At 45.7% G+C, this 15,368-nt stretch overlaps 1 protein-coding gene across 1 annotated transcript; it reads left to right on the plus strand.

Annotated features, from left to right (window-relative positions):
• The first annotated feature begins 2,247 nt into the window (after positions 1-2,247).
• On the plus strand, positions 2,248-13,874 carry tagapb (T cell activation RhoGTPase activating protein b). Its single transcript, XM_063001867.1, has 10 exons — positions 2,248-2,334; positions 3,211-3,299; positions 4,366-4,422; positions 4,621-4,678; positions 5,583-5,731; positions 8,588-8,749; positions 8,852-8,952; positions 9,863-10,043; positions 11,182-11,290; positions 11,475-13,874. Exons 2-10 carry the CDS (start codon positions 3,270-3,272, stop codon positions 12,581-12,583), a joined length of 1,956 nt encoding a protein of 651 aa, XP_062857937.1. The 5' UTR covers positions 2,248-2,334; positions 3,211-3,269; the 3' UTR covers positions 12,584-13,874.
• Positions 13,875-15,368: the final 1,494 nt, after the last annotated feature.

The following is a 15,368-nucleotide window of genomic DNA, read 5'->3' on the forward strand; positions in this document are numbered from 1 at the left end:
GGCGCCCAGCCGTCCGGTAGCAGAGCTGAGATTTGAACTTGGAGAGTCCCAGAATATCAGCGCTGGTCTGTTAGTGGAATATCCCGTCTATTGTACATATTTAAAAATAATCTAAATCTGAACGAATGTCACACCCCTGTTTGGGAGAGAACATTAGGACTAGACTGAGAACGTTATTTTTATTGTTTTTTATGGCATGTTGTGAATTAGTACACTTCACCACAGCGATAACCTTAACCCGTCCGACCAGTACGAGAAGATCCCACGCAGGCTCGGGGAGAACATGCCAACTCCACAGTATTAACGTATCAGCAACTAACTATTATGTTTAAGACCTGGGAGTAAGTTGCAATGGTGCCACCAGCCTGGTCATATGGAAGGCTGGACGATGACGTAGTCTTGTGTGGTGCGTGTTCCTCTGCACATGGTATGGCTCTATATGGGAACCTGCCACTGCCCAGGGAAAAGAAGTGGGAGCAGGCTTCACACAGGTCCTTAAAGGTCAGGATGGATCACTCACTCACTTTCTAGGTCACTTATCCTGATTGTCACAGGATGTGCTGGAGCCTGTCCCACACAAACACCCCGGACAGGATGCCAGTTCATCTGTAAATCATTAAATCATAAATCAGTCTTAATAAATTCACAGTCGTGGTTTCATCAACATTTGACAAACTTTCCTTTCTGTGGTGTAAAAAAAGAGGAACCAACGAGCCGAATTTCCTTCTGCACCACGAGGACGGTTTTTAAAACAGGAAGGCCGAAATTGCACTATGGACCAGTCACACGGCTCGCTAACCATAACGGGGTATTCCATATCAGAGAGACTTAGCAGGAAATCAGACGTGTATCAGAAAATATACTGGGGGATTTCTGACACACAACAGCAAAATATTACCCAGAATTCAACAATCACGGCATTCTCTATCAAATTAATCTTCAGTGTTTTTATTTATACAGACGTAACCACAACCGTTACGGTGAGAGAGTCCTGGGAGCTTTGTAAATGCAGGGTACCTGGAACAGTGGTCGCTTTGTCAAGGTCAGGAAGAAAACCCACACGAACATCTTACACAGAGAAGTGTAATCCAAGAACCAGAAATAAAACAACAATAAGTCAGGAGCTGCTAAATGATGAGCACCACTGTCCACTATCCATCAAGCTTTACATCATCACTGGTACGGGTCACTAACATACACACGAGTGTCTGTAAGTACATGGAACAGTGGTTGCTTTGTCAAGGTCGGAAAAAAACCCACACTGTCACCTTACACAGAGAAGTGTGATCTAAAAACCACAAATAAAACAACAACAGGTCTGCAATGTGTCAGGAGCTGCTGAATGACAAGCGCTCCTGTACACAGTCAAGCAAGCTTCACATCACTGCTGGCACGCGTCACTGAGATACTCACGAGTAATTGTAGGTACAGAAGTACATGGAACAGTGGTCTTTATGTCAAGGTTGAGAGAAAAGCCCAAAGTGTCACCTTAAACAGAGAGGTGTGTGTGATCTAAGAATCACAAATAAAACAACAACAGGTCTGCCATGAGTCAGGAGCTGCTGAAGGACAAGCTGCACTGTCCACAGTCAAGCAAGCTTCACATCACCGTTGTCACTGAGATACACACGAGTGTCGGTAAGTATGAAAGTACATGGAACAGTGGTCTTTACGTCAGGGTTGAGAGAAAAACCCAAACTGTCATCTCATGCTGAGAGGAAATTGGTCCAAGAAGCTCCTGAAACCCAAGTTTCACTGTTTACAGTCGAGCAAGCATTAGGTCAACATGGGCTGCAGGACATGCACTCAGCCAACTGGAGCTACTGAAAACTGCCCTGAATGTGTGTGTGTGTGTGTCTGCTGGTGCATCCTGCCTTTCGTCAATCAATCAGACCCACAGCAACCCTGACCAGGATGAAGCAGTGGTAAAACAGACATCTGTCTACAGCAGGTATGGCCAAAACCCTTGAACCCAATGATTAGGTGGGGTGTCCACATACTTGTGGCCCCATAACGTGTCTAGACAGACCCGTCCGAGCACGTGTGGCCCCTCTGCGGCCCCAGACTGAGCCTCCACGCCCCGTCCAGAGCTTCTTCATCACAAACTGAGAATTTCCACTCGCAGACAAGAGTGTCAAGCTGAAAAGAGGAAGTGGCGGCGTTGTCATGACGCTGCTTCCTGTCCCCGTGATGTTTGGTTAATAGCTCGAAGCTCCGTGAGGGTTCAGTATCGAGCTGCAGAGGGAACCGTGTGGATCAGAGACTTGAACCATGCTGATGTTCCACCTGCACGTCTGCTGAGGTTATAGACGTCTGGTCAGATACCGTCCACAGGTACGTTCGTCCTTACATTATTATCTATTTTATTTATTTTAATTAAAGTTTAGCTTTTATTTGTCTTTCTTTGAGTGGCAAAACGTCAATGATTTCTAACCAATCATAAAGCAGCTCATTCATTCAAACTGAGCAGCGAACAGAAGTTTGTTTAGCTTCCACGTGAGCGTTCCTGTTCTTGTTCCAGAACGTTTTTTTTTTTTTTTTTTCAACTAAATAATTGATTATGATCAACAATATTATTATTTTTTATTAAATTCACTGTGTTGCATTGATAAAAATGAAAAGAAAAGCGGATCTGACAAAGACATGAAATTTTTCTGTCAACTAGCAAATATTTCTGCTTGATTTTATATTTTTTCTCACTTCTATTATATATCAAGTCATTTGTTGCCCAGGAACTGGTTCAGGAACTGGTTCAGGAACTGGATCTAGTGGTTTATGTTTGAGATTTGTGTTTCTTAAAGGTCCCAACAAACTACAATTTAAAAGATGCAGCATTTTAGATGCTGTTTTGCCCAACATTGTAAATGTTTCTTATTCTTATTAAATAAAGTCAGCAATGGAAAGAAAATGATATGCTTCGAACAGTTTAGGGAAGGCTCTTCTGTTCCATCACAAAGAAAAGCTCGGTTTTAAGTTACTGAACAGCTGTGGAATGAACTTGAACATCAACAGAACATCGATCAGTGCTCGACTATAGAAATCATCTTTTTTGTGCTACTGAACAGGCACAAATTCCCACAGTCTTAGAAGAGCGGCTGATGTTCTATCTAAAAAGGTCACACAGAGGAGCATTTGTTTTTTAAATGGTCGGGTGTCTGGATGCTTTTGGTAACCTGGACTTTTGACTGAAACACACTCGTGTGCTCACAGGAAAGTCTCCGGCGCTGAGTAGAGAAGAGCTACGAGTCCCGCCGCCCCCGAGTGTCCTCATGAAGGTCCTGAGCACCAGCAGCACCACTGTAAGAGCTGAGCTTTGTTTTGTATTTATCTTAGTGGGGAGTTCCCATATCCAATAATAGCTGCATGTTTTTGGGACTGTTGGGGAGTTCCCGTACTCAGTAATAGCCACATGTTTTGAGACTGTTGGGGTGTTCCTGTACCCAGTAGTTAGCCACATGTTTTAGGGTATGTTGGGGGTGTTCCTGTACCCAGTAGTTAGCCACATGTTTTAGGGTATGTTGGGGGTGTTCCTGTACCCAGTAGTTAGCCACATGTTTTAGGGTATGTTGGGGTGTTCCTGTAGCCAGTAGTTAGCCACATGTTTTAGGGTATGTTGGGGTGTTCCTGTACCCAGTAGTTAGCCACATGTTTTTGGAACGGTTGGGGTGTTCCTGTACCCAGTAGTTAGCCACATGTTTTGAGATCGTTTTGGTGTTCCTGTACCCAGTAGTTAGCCACATGTTTCTTGTTCCCATATCCAATAATTACCACATGTTTTAAATCTGTTGGTGTGTTCCTGTACCTAGTAATAGCTGCATGTTTAGGGTCTGTTGGAGTGTTCCTGTACCCAGTAGTTATCTGCATGTTTTTAGAACAGTTGGGGTGTTCCTGTACCCACTAATGAACCCTAAATTTATTCAAAGCTCATTATAACACATTTAAGGTCTCGTGCCTCGTGTTCAGCTATTAATGATCATTTCTTTGAAGGACGCTGAGCTGGACCGCAGCATCTGTGAGTAGAATTTTGACTGTAGTGGTTACCAGCGGTTTCAAATGCTGCTCATACAGTGAAAGTGCGGCCATGTTTTTGTTTGTGAGCAGTAAAGATTGTGGTCGGGTGAAGACCCACGAGCTGCAGGCTGTTCTCTCGGTTTCATAAAGCTCAGGCTTTGATCTTTTGTTTTCGATTATTCGGTTTCGTGTTTTTCAGAATTATTTATATGCATATGATTTAAAAAAAGCGACCAGTGCCTTAACCCTAACCCTTATCCTAACCCTAAACTTAACCCTAAACTTATCCCTAACCTTAACCCTAACCCTAACCCTTACCCTAACCTTAACCCTGGTCTGGTCTGGTTCTTTCAGACTAAGTCTGCAGGTGGAGGAGGAATGGAGGAGAGCGTGATCGAGTTGCAGGTTAACGTGAGTATTAAAACCTTCTCGTTTTGCTCTAAAAAACTATAAATCATAAAAAACAAAACCTAACTTTGTTGATTTGAACTAAAAGCCATGTATAGTGTGTGTGTGTGTGTGTGTGTGTGTGTGGTTATGTGGGTGTGTGTGTGCAGTCGCATGGCGCTCTGTATTGCCACACAAGCTCACTGCTGTTATGTTCTGCAGGGTCACCAAGGCAACGGCAGCGTCCCCGCCCCGCAGTGCAAGCCGGAGCAGCCGATTGGTGAGTTTGAACCCGAGCCGAGGGGGCGGTGTCGTGCCCACGGGTGTGGTTAGGGGCCCTCCAGAGAGCGCTAGTGAAACTGAGTGGGTGAGAACCAGGAAGAGAAAACAGAGACGTGATGAGAAAGCGAAGCTCTTCACGGCTGTAGGTGCTGAGTTTACGGCCTCCACACCTCCACGATCACGAGTCTCCGTCCTTCAGCGCAGTATGAACGGAGAACCAGGTGGAGCTGGATTGTCTGAATCTCAGGAAGGTCTCAGGAAGGTCTCAGGTGGCGCAGTGGGATTCTGGACTCTCCGAGTTCGAATCTCAGCTTTGCTACCAGTCAGCTGGGCGCCCCTAGTGCCTGCAGCAGACAAAAAGACTGGACCAAAAAGGCAGTTAAACTGACCACCATGGGTTCCTATGAGGTTCTTCTCATTACTCCTCACTACCTGGTTGAGCTTCTCCATCAGTACATCCCATCTTGTACCTTATGATCGCCAAACATCAGGCCTTCTTGTTGTTCTGAGGTTTAAACTGACCACCATGGGTTCCTATGAGGTTCTTCTCATTACTCCTCACTACCTAGTTGAGCTTCTCTATCCGTATGTCCCATTTCAAACCCTACAATCGCCAAACATCAGGCCTTCTTGTTGGTCTGAGGATTAAACTGACCACCATGGGTTCCTACAAGGCTCATTACTCCTCACTACCTGGTTAAGCTTCTCCATTAGTATGTCCCATTTCCACCCCGGTCACTCGAGTCATAAACATCATGCTGTGGAATGGTCACTGCGCCATTTCCTGGTGTGTTTTTCTGTTTGTTTGTTGCTCTAGATGAACGCACACACCACACACACATACACATACACACTGATGACTAAACGTAAATGACTAACACCACGCTGATGTGTGTTTACAGATCCGGCCGTCGGTAAGAAGAGTGTGTTTACATTCAAACTGAAGCGAAGCTGCACACACACTGGTTTACCCACCAGACCCAAACTCAGGACACGCCTACTGTTTGGCCAGCCGCTGCCTCCGGACGCTATCATCCCCAAACCCATCGCTGTACGTCTGTACTCTTATTACTGTGTGTGTGTGTGTGTGTGTGTGTGTGAGATACACTTCTGTTATTAATAATAATTCTATTGTTTATTAATTTTAATTCCTCTCTGTGGTCAGTAAAGTTCCTTCTTTCTAACTTTCATTGTTGGTGGTTATTTTGTAAGTTAGTTTGAAGGATGATTTGTTTATTTAGTTTTTGATTTGTTAGTTTGTTAATTGATTGGTTTGTTAGTTTGTACGTTGCTGGGTTGGTTAATTGGTTAGATTTGTTGCTGGGTTGGTTGATTGGTTTGTTAGTTTGTACGTTGCTGGGTTGGTTAATTGGTTTGTTAGTTTTGTTGCTGGGTTGGTTGATTAGTTTTTTAGTTTGTACGTTGCTTGGTTGATTGGTTTGTTAGTCTTGTTACTTGGTTTGTTAGTCTTGTTGCTTGGTTTGTTAGTTTGTACATTAGTTTGTACGTTGCTTGCTTGGTTAATTGGTTTGTTAGTCTTGTTGCTAGGTTTGTTAGTTTGTATGTTGCTTGGTTGGTTAATTGGTTTGTTAGTCTTGTTGCTTGGTTTGTTAATTGGTTTGTTAGTTTGTATGTTGGTTGGTTGATTGGTTTGTTAGTCTTGTTGCTTGGTTGGTTAGTTTGTATGTTGCTTGGTTGGTTAATTGGTTTGTTAGTCTTGTTGCTTGGTTGGTTAGTTTGTATGTTGCTTGGTTGGTTTGTTGGTTTGTTAGTCTTGTTGCTTGGTTTGTTGATTGGTTTGTTAGTTTGTATGTTGGTTGGTTGATTGGTTTGTTAGTCTTGTTGCTTGGTTGGTTAGTTTGTATGTTGCTTGGTTGGTTAATTGGTTTGTTAGTCTTGTTGCTTGGTTTGTTAGTTTGTATGTTGGTTGGTTGATTGGTTTGTTAGTCTTGTTGCTTGGTTTGTTAGTTTGTATGTTGGTTGGTTGATTGGTTTGTTAGTCTTGTTGCTTGGTTGGTTGATTGTTTGTTAGTTTGTAAGTTGGTTGGATGAATGACTGTTTTGTTAGTTTTGCTGGTCAGTTGGTTGGTTGATCTTTTAGTTAGCTGTTTGGTTAACTGGTTTTTAAGTTGAATGTTGAAATCATCCACCTAGGAACTCTTTCCTGACCTCTGTTGTGCTGTCATGGTTGGGTTGTAGCTTAAAGATTTGTGAATGGACTCACACCTAAGGATTTAACACTGGAGTCCATTCACACCAGAGTGTAGGTACACTATATAGCCAAAAGTATGTGGACACTTGATCAAGAGCATGTGAGACATCAAAACTGTAGTCATTAATATTGAAGGTGTTTTCAGAGTCTGTGGGAATTTGTCACAGGTTTCCACATGCTGCTGGTCATATATTGTGCTATTATTGTTGAGTTTGACTTGATGATAAGCTCTCAGGTCTCAGGGTGAGGTGACGTAGATTTGTTATGAATCTGAGAACTGCTGACTGAAGATCTGACTTGGACTTTAAGAGAGGTAAACTGGGAGTTATGCTGGGACCTTTTTTATGAGCAGATTCAGACTTTTTTATGCTTAAGCCTTTAGAAATGAGGGTTTGTGACATCACAACACTGATCTGAACTCGATCTTCTGTTATATTTTGAAGAAATGAAAAGTGTGGAACTGAAAGTGTAAAAGTGAGCAGCAGATTGAGGTCGAGATTAGAACGGCAGCATGGGTACGAAGCTCGATCGGGCTACGAGCTTCATCTCAGATGTAATCAGTTGAAAACAATCAGCATGGACCTGCGGTGGTTTCTTGTTTTAAAGAATCTGGTGCTAGCATCTCAAAAAAAGGTCAGTTTCATTAGAGACGAAACGCTGAAGAGTATTGGAGATGTCATGATAAGAACGTCTCTGCATCTTCACTTACAGATTTAAAATAACGGAGTCAGCGGCCCACGTCGTCCACAAACGCGTCTGATCTGACGATGAATTCGGTCTTGGCGACTAATGTTACGAAAGTCTAGCCGACACCTTCTAGGAGGTCGTTCAAGTTCACTAGATGTGCGTTATCTGTGAAAGAAATGTTCATGCAAGGACCTGTAGGTAATAAATGGGTGTGAGATGAAAGGACAAGCAGTGGTAGCCTAGTGGGTAGAGCTTATTGACTGAAAATTTGAAAGGTTGAGAGTTCGAATCCCAGCTCTGCCGTGCAGCCACTGTTGGGCCCTTGAGCAAGGCCCTAGAAATCTAAAAATCCTCCTTCCAAATCTTTGGATGTTTGATTGGACTTTGGATTTGACTTGAAGCTGCTCAATTCTTGACTTGAACCAGGTGTAAGTGGCTTAAGACATAACCTGGACAAAATAAATCAATCGAGACTTGAAAGTTGACCCTAAGTTGCGCTTGAGGTTGGACTTGATTCCTCCAGGTACTCCAGTTTCTTCTCACCTCCCAAAAACATGCAGCAAGTGGATCGGCGGCACCAATTGCCCCTAAATGGAGGTGTTTTGGTATTTCTGCCTTGTGCCCACTGTTTCCAGTTGTTGGCTGGTATTTATCCATTGGTACCCACTGCAAACCTGACCAGGATGATGGGTTTAGTCCAAAAAGCACTGGTCAGCACTTCAATTCTTCACAAGCTTTGTGAGCTGCGTTCTGATTGGTCGGGTCATGAGTGGAGGCATTTTGACCACCTTTCTGCCACTTCTGTAGGATTATGAAGATTATTAAGTGCTGAATGTTGGAACAAGGTGCCCATACCCTCAGTTCTCAATCTTTTTGGTTTGCAGCTGTCATGTGATAGCAGAGCCTTAGCTAGTAGATGAGAATATGGAGTAAAAATTTAGTAAAACCAATTAAAAACTGGTTACGTGTGAATAATTCACTTTGACGTCTTTACTTCCTTGCTCACAGGATCTTCTCATGCTGCTGTGGAGAAAAGCTTCGGGCACGGAGGGCGTGTTCCGGACGGCCTGTAACAGCAAGAACCTGAACGCGGTCCGAGATCAGCTGGACTCCGGAGCCGAGGTGGACATGGAGGCGCTACCTGTGACCCTCCTGGTGGGGTTATTAAAGGTAAACGTTCAGTCGGTTCATCTGAACCAACATCATTCATTCATGAGTCCACTGGTGGACTGTGAGGATTTCTGACTAATTCTGGTGTCCCGTTAATGGCAGACGTTCCTCAGGGAGCTTCCTGGAAGCCTGCTGGTGTCTGAGCTCTTTGAGGAGTGGATCGAAGCTCTGAAGGCAACGGAGACGCTGACTGAACTGAGAAGGTAGCGCTTATCAGTCAACTAACCTAATTAACCCAACGTTAACTGTCGTAGCTAGGTTACCTGGAGGGTTAGTTAGCAACACGTTCACGCAGCTGATGTTGCCGGGCGTGTTCAGCTAACATTAATGTATGAATCTCAGCTCTGCTACCAGTCGGCTGGACGCCCCCCAGCGCAGACAGTGTAGCAAACAAAATCGACCACTAGTCGGCTGTGTGGGATAAGACGGGACTAAAAAGTGGGCGGGACTTTTGACACTTTGTAAGGACCCTGGTTAGTAGACCGTGGCACCTGTACAGAAGTGGAGGAACGTGGAGATCAACATATGACTCTAAGTGAGCGAGACCGACCTCACGTGCCGATCACCGAAGTACGGGAGGATAAGAAGGGGTCGGTGGAGCACATACGCATCAGAGGGGAGGTGTAGCAGAAGAATATACCCTACTCGTACACCATTGGGGCTGGATATGACTAAACTGGGAGAAAAAGGGAGAAAATACAGAAATAAAATAGCAAAAAGAAGAAAATGATTAAAGAAGGAAAACAAATCGAGGTAGGAGCAGCAGTAGAGAAAACTAGTAGCAATGAAAAACAATAATTAATTATTAATAAATAATTAATAAATCCAAAAATCAATAAATACACAATAACCATTAAAAGAAAAGTAAAAAGAAAGGTAAAGTCCCCCACACCGAGACAGAAAGCACCTGACTGTACAGTGTGGAACTAAAAGCAGAAGTCGCTTCTCTCCGAGAGTCGAACAGGAAGGAACCGCATCATCACGCCAAAATGTCAAGATGTCGAGCTCCACTTCTGCTTTCGGCCCCGACGCAGAGCGCCAAACTGATTCATTTCTCTCCCCTTCCTGTTTCTGCCCTCCCCCCACCCCCTCACCCCCGTTCTGTCTTTTTAGGATGGTCTCGAAACTCCCCGAGGCGAACGGCGTCCTCCTGCAGCGCCTGCTGTGCCTGCTGCACCACATCATCCAGCACTCGGACAAGAACAGGATGGACCCGTACAACATGGCCATCTGCATCGGGCCCACGCTGCTGCAGCCCGCCGGCCCAGCGCTGGACGTCAGCTCGGTGGAGAAGGTTCGACACCTGACTCTCGTTTTCACTCACTCTCGGGAGATCAAAGCACGCTCGGCGCTGCAGGAGAAACCACAGCGTTCTGGTTCTTACTCACGTTAGCTCGAGCGCCAGCGATGCCAGCGGGCATCCAAAATACAAACTAAATACTCAAATCTAAGCCAATAAACCCTTCATACCTGACGTTTCAATTTGCTCTTGTATGTGAGGCTTCAATTACAGACATCTCTTTGTCTCCCTGGTGATCGGTGGTCCAGCTATAAATTTACATCCAACTAAGATGCACAAAATGCGTCCAGAAAAAAAACCCCACACAGAAAGGACTCGAACCCAGCCAGGGAATCGAACCCAAGACCTTCTTGCTGTGAAGCGACAGTGCTATCCACTGTGCCCTCATGCCGCCACTCACTAATATACTCTCACTCACTGTTTTAACCGCTTATCCAATCAGGGTTGCAGGGGGGTGCTGGAGCCTATACCAGCTCTTCAATGGGCGCAAGGCACACAGTAACACCCTGGACGGGGCGCCAGTCCATCGCAGGGCAGACACACACACCCATTCACCTATAGGGCAATTCAGTGTCTTCAATTAACCTGACTGCACGTCTTTGGACTGTGGGAGGAAACCGGAGCTCCCGGAGGAAACCCACACAGACACAGGGAGAACATGCAAACCCCGCACAGAAAGGATCCGGACCGCCTCGACTGGGGATCGAACCAAGGACCTTCTTGTTGTGAGGCGACAGTGCGACCCACTGTGCCCTCATGCCGCCCTCACTAATGTAATGAACATTTAAGTAATTTGAGTGATGTTTTCTTTGCAGTCCGGCACTAAAATAACTCAAATTAAATCAAATAAAAATGTAACAAGATTTATCTGAGAATACAAACTAGAAAATAAAATAAAAAAACAGCCTTAAAGTGACCGAATATTCTAATAATGTAAATATTTACTAATATTTGTACAGATATTGTTTCCAGCCGGTTCTCCTCCTCCTGTATCATTTACATTTCTAAATGTCAGACCTCTCACGCTTCAGCTGTGTTTCGATCAGGGAAAAACCCGAAAACTAACCAAAACATTGCTGCACTCCACCACGTGTACTTTCCCAAAACTCATAACTTCTCCTCTGTACCTCAGGTGAACAGATTAACTCAGTTCCTCATCGAGAACTGCATACAAATCTTCGGGAAGCAGATCCTGAAGCTGCTGGTGGATCCGGAGGAGGAAGAGCTGGCTGATAACTCAGGTACAGAAACACATTTTCATGTTTCATGGGCCGAGGTGGGACCTGCTGGGGTCTGTAGAATGTGGGTTATTTTTTGTTTGTGGATTATCGGATTGTGCTCAGTGGTTTCTGGAAGCTTTTAAATAATAACCCAGGTGCAAAAAATTAAAATAAAGTGGCATCTCGACTGTGATTGATTTCACAGATGCCGCGTCCATGCAGCACCACGACTCGGCGTACGACAGCACCGACCCCGACGGAGACGGAGAGAGCGGCGAGGCGACGGGGCGCTCGCCGGAGGACGATCCTCACCCCGGAATCCAGCGTTCGTGCAACCATTCCCATTCCTCAGAATCCCTCTTTGAGCATTTCGCCAAACCCTTCGACCGGCGCTGTTCCGAGCCCACCATCTTCCCCTCAGCGGATGTGACGAGCCACCGGTTCCTGGCGCGCAGCCACGACGACTGTTTTTCGCCCCGAGACTTCGCCGACCAGCCGCTGAAAAAGCAAAACTCGGACGACTCGTTCCTGCACCAGCAGAATCGGCGGTGCCAACCTTCGCTCCGGAAAACCACCGGCAGCCTGAACCTGGACGTCCCGTTCATCTCCAAAACCTCCTGCTCCTCGTCTTGCTCCTTGGAAAGCGCAAACTCCAGCGTTTCGGAGAACTCCGTGTTCGCCGGCTCTCCTTTGCCGTCCCCCTCCAGCCCTCGCAAAGAGCAGCCCGAGAGGAATGCGTCTCTCAGCGTGAGGTCCAAAACGGAGACAGAACCACGCCGCTCATTCGGCTTCAAGAGAGCCCGGAGTTTGGGAAGCTTCTCCATCAACAGGGGGAGCTCAAAGAAATCCGAGGCGCAGAAGGATGCCGGATTTCCGTGCGAGACGCTCCAGGAGGACTCCCAAAATGAAACGGAGTCTGCAGATGAGCCGGCGAGGCGTCAGCGCCCGCTCTCGGCCATCGAGGTGTTCGAACACGTGGACAGTCGTGAACCGGGCAGGCCTCCTTCCTACGAGCAGTCGGTGACAACCGGAGTTCTGCACAACCCTGCGCAGTACCGAAGGATGACCGTCAGGGACGCCAGAAAGGCTCGGCCCGTCTCTATGAACGATAACATTCTGGACGCTTACCCCGTTATCCAGTTCCCAGACCAGTTAAAATACCCGAGCTGTGATGCGGTGGCTCCGCAGCCGGGCTCGTTCCGGCAGAGGGCCATGTCCGAGTCGGTGGGCTGCACCCGGGTCGAAAAACTCACCCGAAGGTGCAGCCAGCCCGTCTTCGAGGAGTTCGCCCAGGCAAAGGAGTCGTGCGTGTGAACATTCCAGATGCTCAGCTTTAATTTATTCTCTTCTCTTGGCCCTGCAGAATTTAGGTCAAGGATGCAGGAGATTTAGAGGGGAACGGTTCACCCAGGTCCTCGTGAAGAACGAAATCCTGGAGGTTTGCTCAGTTAATGAACTTCTAGTCCAGTTGAAGAACCTGAGCTTGCCTGACTTGTTCTGTCAGAGAGACGTACGTGGATCAGTTGGCTGTACCAGGATCAATAAGGTCTTCTGCACAAAGGAGTCGTGTGTGTGAACGTTTTGGATGCTCAGCTTTAATTTATTCTCTTGGCCCTGCAGAATTCAGGCCAAGGATGTAGGAGATTTGGGGGAGAACGGTTCACCCAGGTCTTCGTAAAGAACAAAATCCTGGACGTTTGCTCAGTTAATGAACTTCTAGTCCGGTTGAAGAACCTGAGCTTGCCTGGCTTGATGGACGTACGTGGATCAGTTGGCTGTACAAAGGAATCGGGTGTGTGAATAATTCAGACGCTGTACGTTATTTTCTCGGTGCACCTCTCTGTTTGTCTCGAAGCTATTTAAAGTGCAAATGTAAAATTATCACCAGTGTGAAGCTACGGACCTTCGCTCTTTCTTTATCTGTTTTTTATTGCCCCCTTTCGGCACTTTTCGTGATACTTACGACACTTGTACATTAGATGTCCAGCTCTGAAAAACAAGTGTACAGAATACGTGAGGAGCTCGGAGTAGAACCGCTGCTCCTCCACGTGGAGAGAAGCCAGTTGACGTGGTTCGGGCATCTGATAAGGATGTCTCTTGGACGCCTCCCTTTGGAGGTATGTCAGGCACGGCCGACTGGAAGGAGGCCCCGGGGGTCGACCCAGGACCTGCTGGAGGGATTACATCTCCCAGCTGGCATGGGAACGCCTGGGAGAGATGCCTGGGACTCTTTGCTTGTCCTGTTGCCACCGCGACCCTGAATGGATTCAGCAGAACAGATGATGATGAAAATGTTTAACCCATTTTGTTGTTTTGTTATTTAATTCCCTTTATTTAAAACACAAGATGTGTGAATTTATACATGAAAATCTATCAAGTTTTAGGTATTAATGCTGAACTCACAAGTAAAATAGTTCACTGAACCACAACTCATCCCCTGGTAATCTTTCCTACCATGCTAAAATGAAAAGAGGTTAAATACTCGTTCCGCTGACTGTATACACGCATTTCTGTGTTTGTTTTGTTTATATATGTGTATGTGTATGTATATACAGTACGTATAATATATGTTCGCGTCTCACTTTCTGTCACTACAATAAACTTCATGCCCTTCATTTTAAATCAGACTCGTTCAATGCGTTTATTTGAGTTTATTTTATCTGCTCGTAATTTCACAATCAACGTTTAAACAAACTCAAATCTAAACAAATAAACCCTTCATACCCGGCAATTCAATTTGCGCTTAAATGTGAGGGTCCGATTGAAGAAGCCGCTTCGTCTGCCAGTTCGGATTTTGCATTGAATTCTCATTGTTTTGCAGTTACACCAGACCCACTGTGACCCTGACCAGTATGAAACAGTTAGTAAAACGTACGACTGAAGCGAGAAACGTAACAGGTCTGCTGGTGTGTCATCTGCTCATCTATTTAAAGAGGTGATGCTTATCACAGGAGCCTGACTGCAGTGGAAATCACACGTCCACTCAGGAACTGCAGCCCTGATCACTTCATGCAACAACCTTGTCTTTTCACCGTGCAAATATTTTACAATGACTGCACATGACAGAAGAAAAGCCACCGTAAAGAGTTTTATGAACTTAGAGGTTTATCTGTCTCCACGTCTGTCGGCTGGTAGCAGAATGAGGAAACGGTGGCGCATGTTCTAAAGTGTCACGCATGACTACGATTCCCAGAGTGCAGTAGATGAACGTACGGAACTGTTGACATGCGCTGAATACCAGACGGACGCATTTCAGCGACCCCCCTCTCCTGAGTTTTAGTCACACACCTGTGTGCACTTTGCCAATTAAGAATGTTATTTAAGGCAGCGCAATCTGCTACCAGATTGCGAAGTATTGCCAATTCTTGTGGTATACCGAGCGTTTCTCATAGTTCTGATAGTCTTTATCGTGTATGACCCTTTTCTTACCGTTTTTGGATATCGCTTTTTGGATTCTCCTTGGCTTGTTTATTCGGGTATTGGTTTTCGGCATCTGACTTTTGTATTCGTTTTTTGACCTCTCTTAGCCTCGTGTTTTTGGATTTGTTTGCTGTGTTTGTGCACTTTATTAAACTGCTTGGATCTTTTTCCGCGAGCGTCTGTCCACTTTTTACTCAGCGTGACAGAATACTTCGCCACATCATGCAGACGGCGGACCCAGAAAGGATCATCAATGCAGTTTCCACGCAAGGACAGATGTTAGGTGAGCACCGCACTGTTATTGAAAATCTCTCGCGTTCAGTTGAGAGTTTATCTCAACAGCAGACCCTTCAGCATTCTCATCTGGAACGCATTGCGGACCAATTGAAGGAATTGTCCACCTTTTTGCTGGGGTCTCGTCCTTCCACTTCTTTGGTCACTCCCACACCTGCGGACGCCTCGCCTAACCAACAGGAATCTTTTTATCCTGTTAGTGCACCGGATAAGTACGATGGGGCGTTTGATAAGTGCAAGGGGTTTTTGTTGCAATGCTCGTTGTATTTTAGTAACACTCCTCCCCGTGCTGATCAAGCCCGCATTTCGTTTTTAATATCATGTTTGACTGGCAAAGCTTTGGAATGGGCCACAGCAGTCTGGCCTAAAGTACAAAGGTACACCT

The sequence above is a fragment of the Trichomycterus rosablanca genome, chromosome 9 (genome assembly GCF_030014385.1).
Source record: "Trichomycterus rosablanca isolate fTriRos1 chromosome 9, fTriRos1.hap1, whole genome shotgun sequence".
Classification (NCBI taxonomy): domain Eukaryota; kingdom Metazoa; phylum Chordata; class Actinopteri; order Siluriformes; family Trichomycteridae; genus Trichomycterus; species Trichomycterus rosablanca.

Bases quoted from the DNA above. Each gene is read 5' to 3' on its own strand.
- tagapb (XM_063001867.1), top strand. From the start codon at position 3,270: ATGAAGGTCCTGAGCACCAGCAGCACCACT. The intron at 5,732-8,587 runs GTACGTCTGTAC...CCTTGCTCACAG, and splicing joins TCATCCCCAAACCCATCGCT to GATCTTCTCATGCTGCTGTG. The intron at 10,044-11,181 runs GTTCGACACCTG...TCTGTACCTCAG, and splicing joins ACGTCAGCTCGGTGGAGAAG to GTGAACAGATTAACTCAGTT.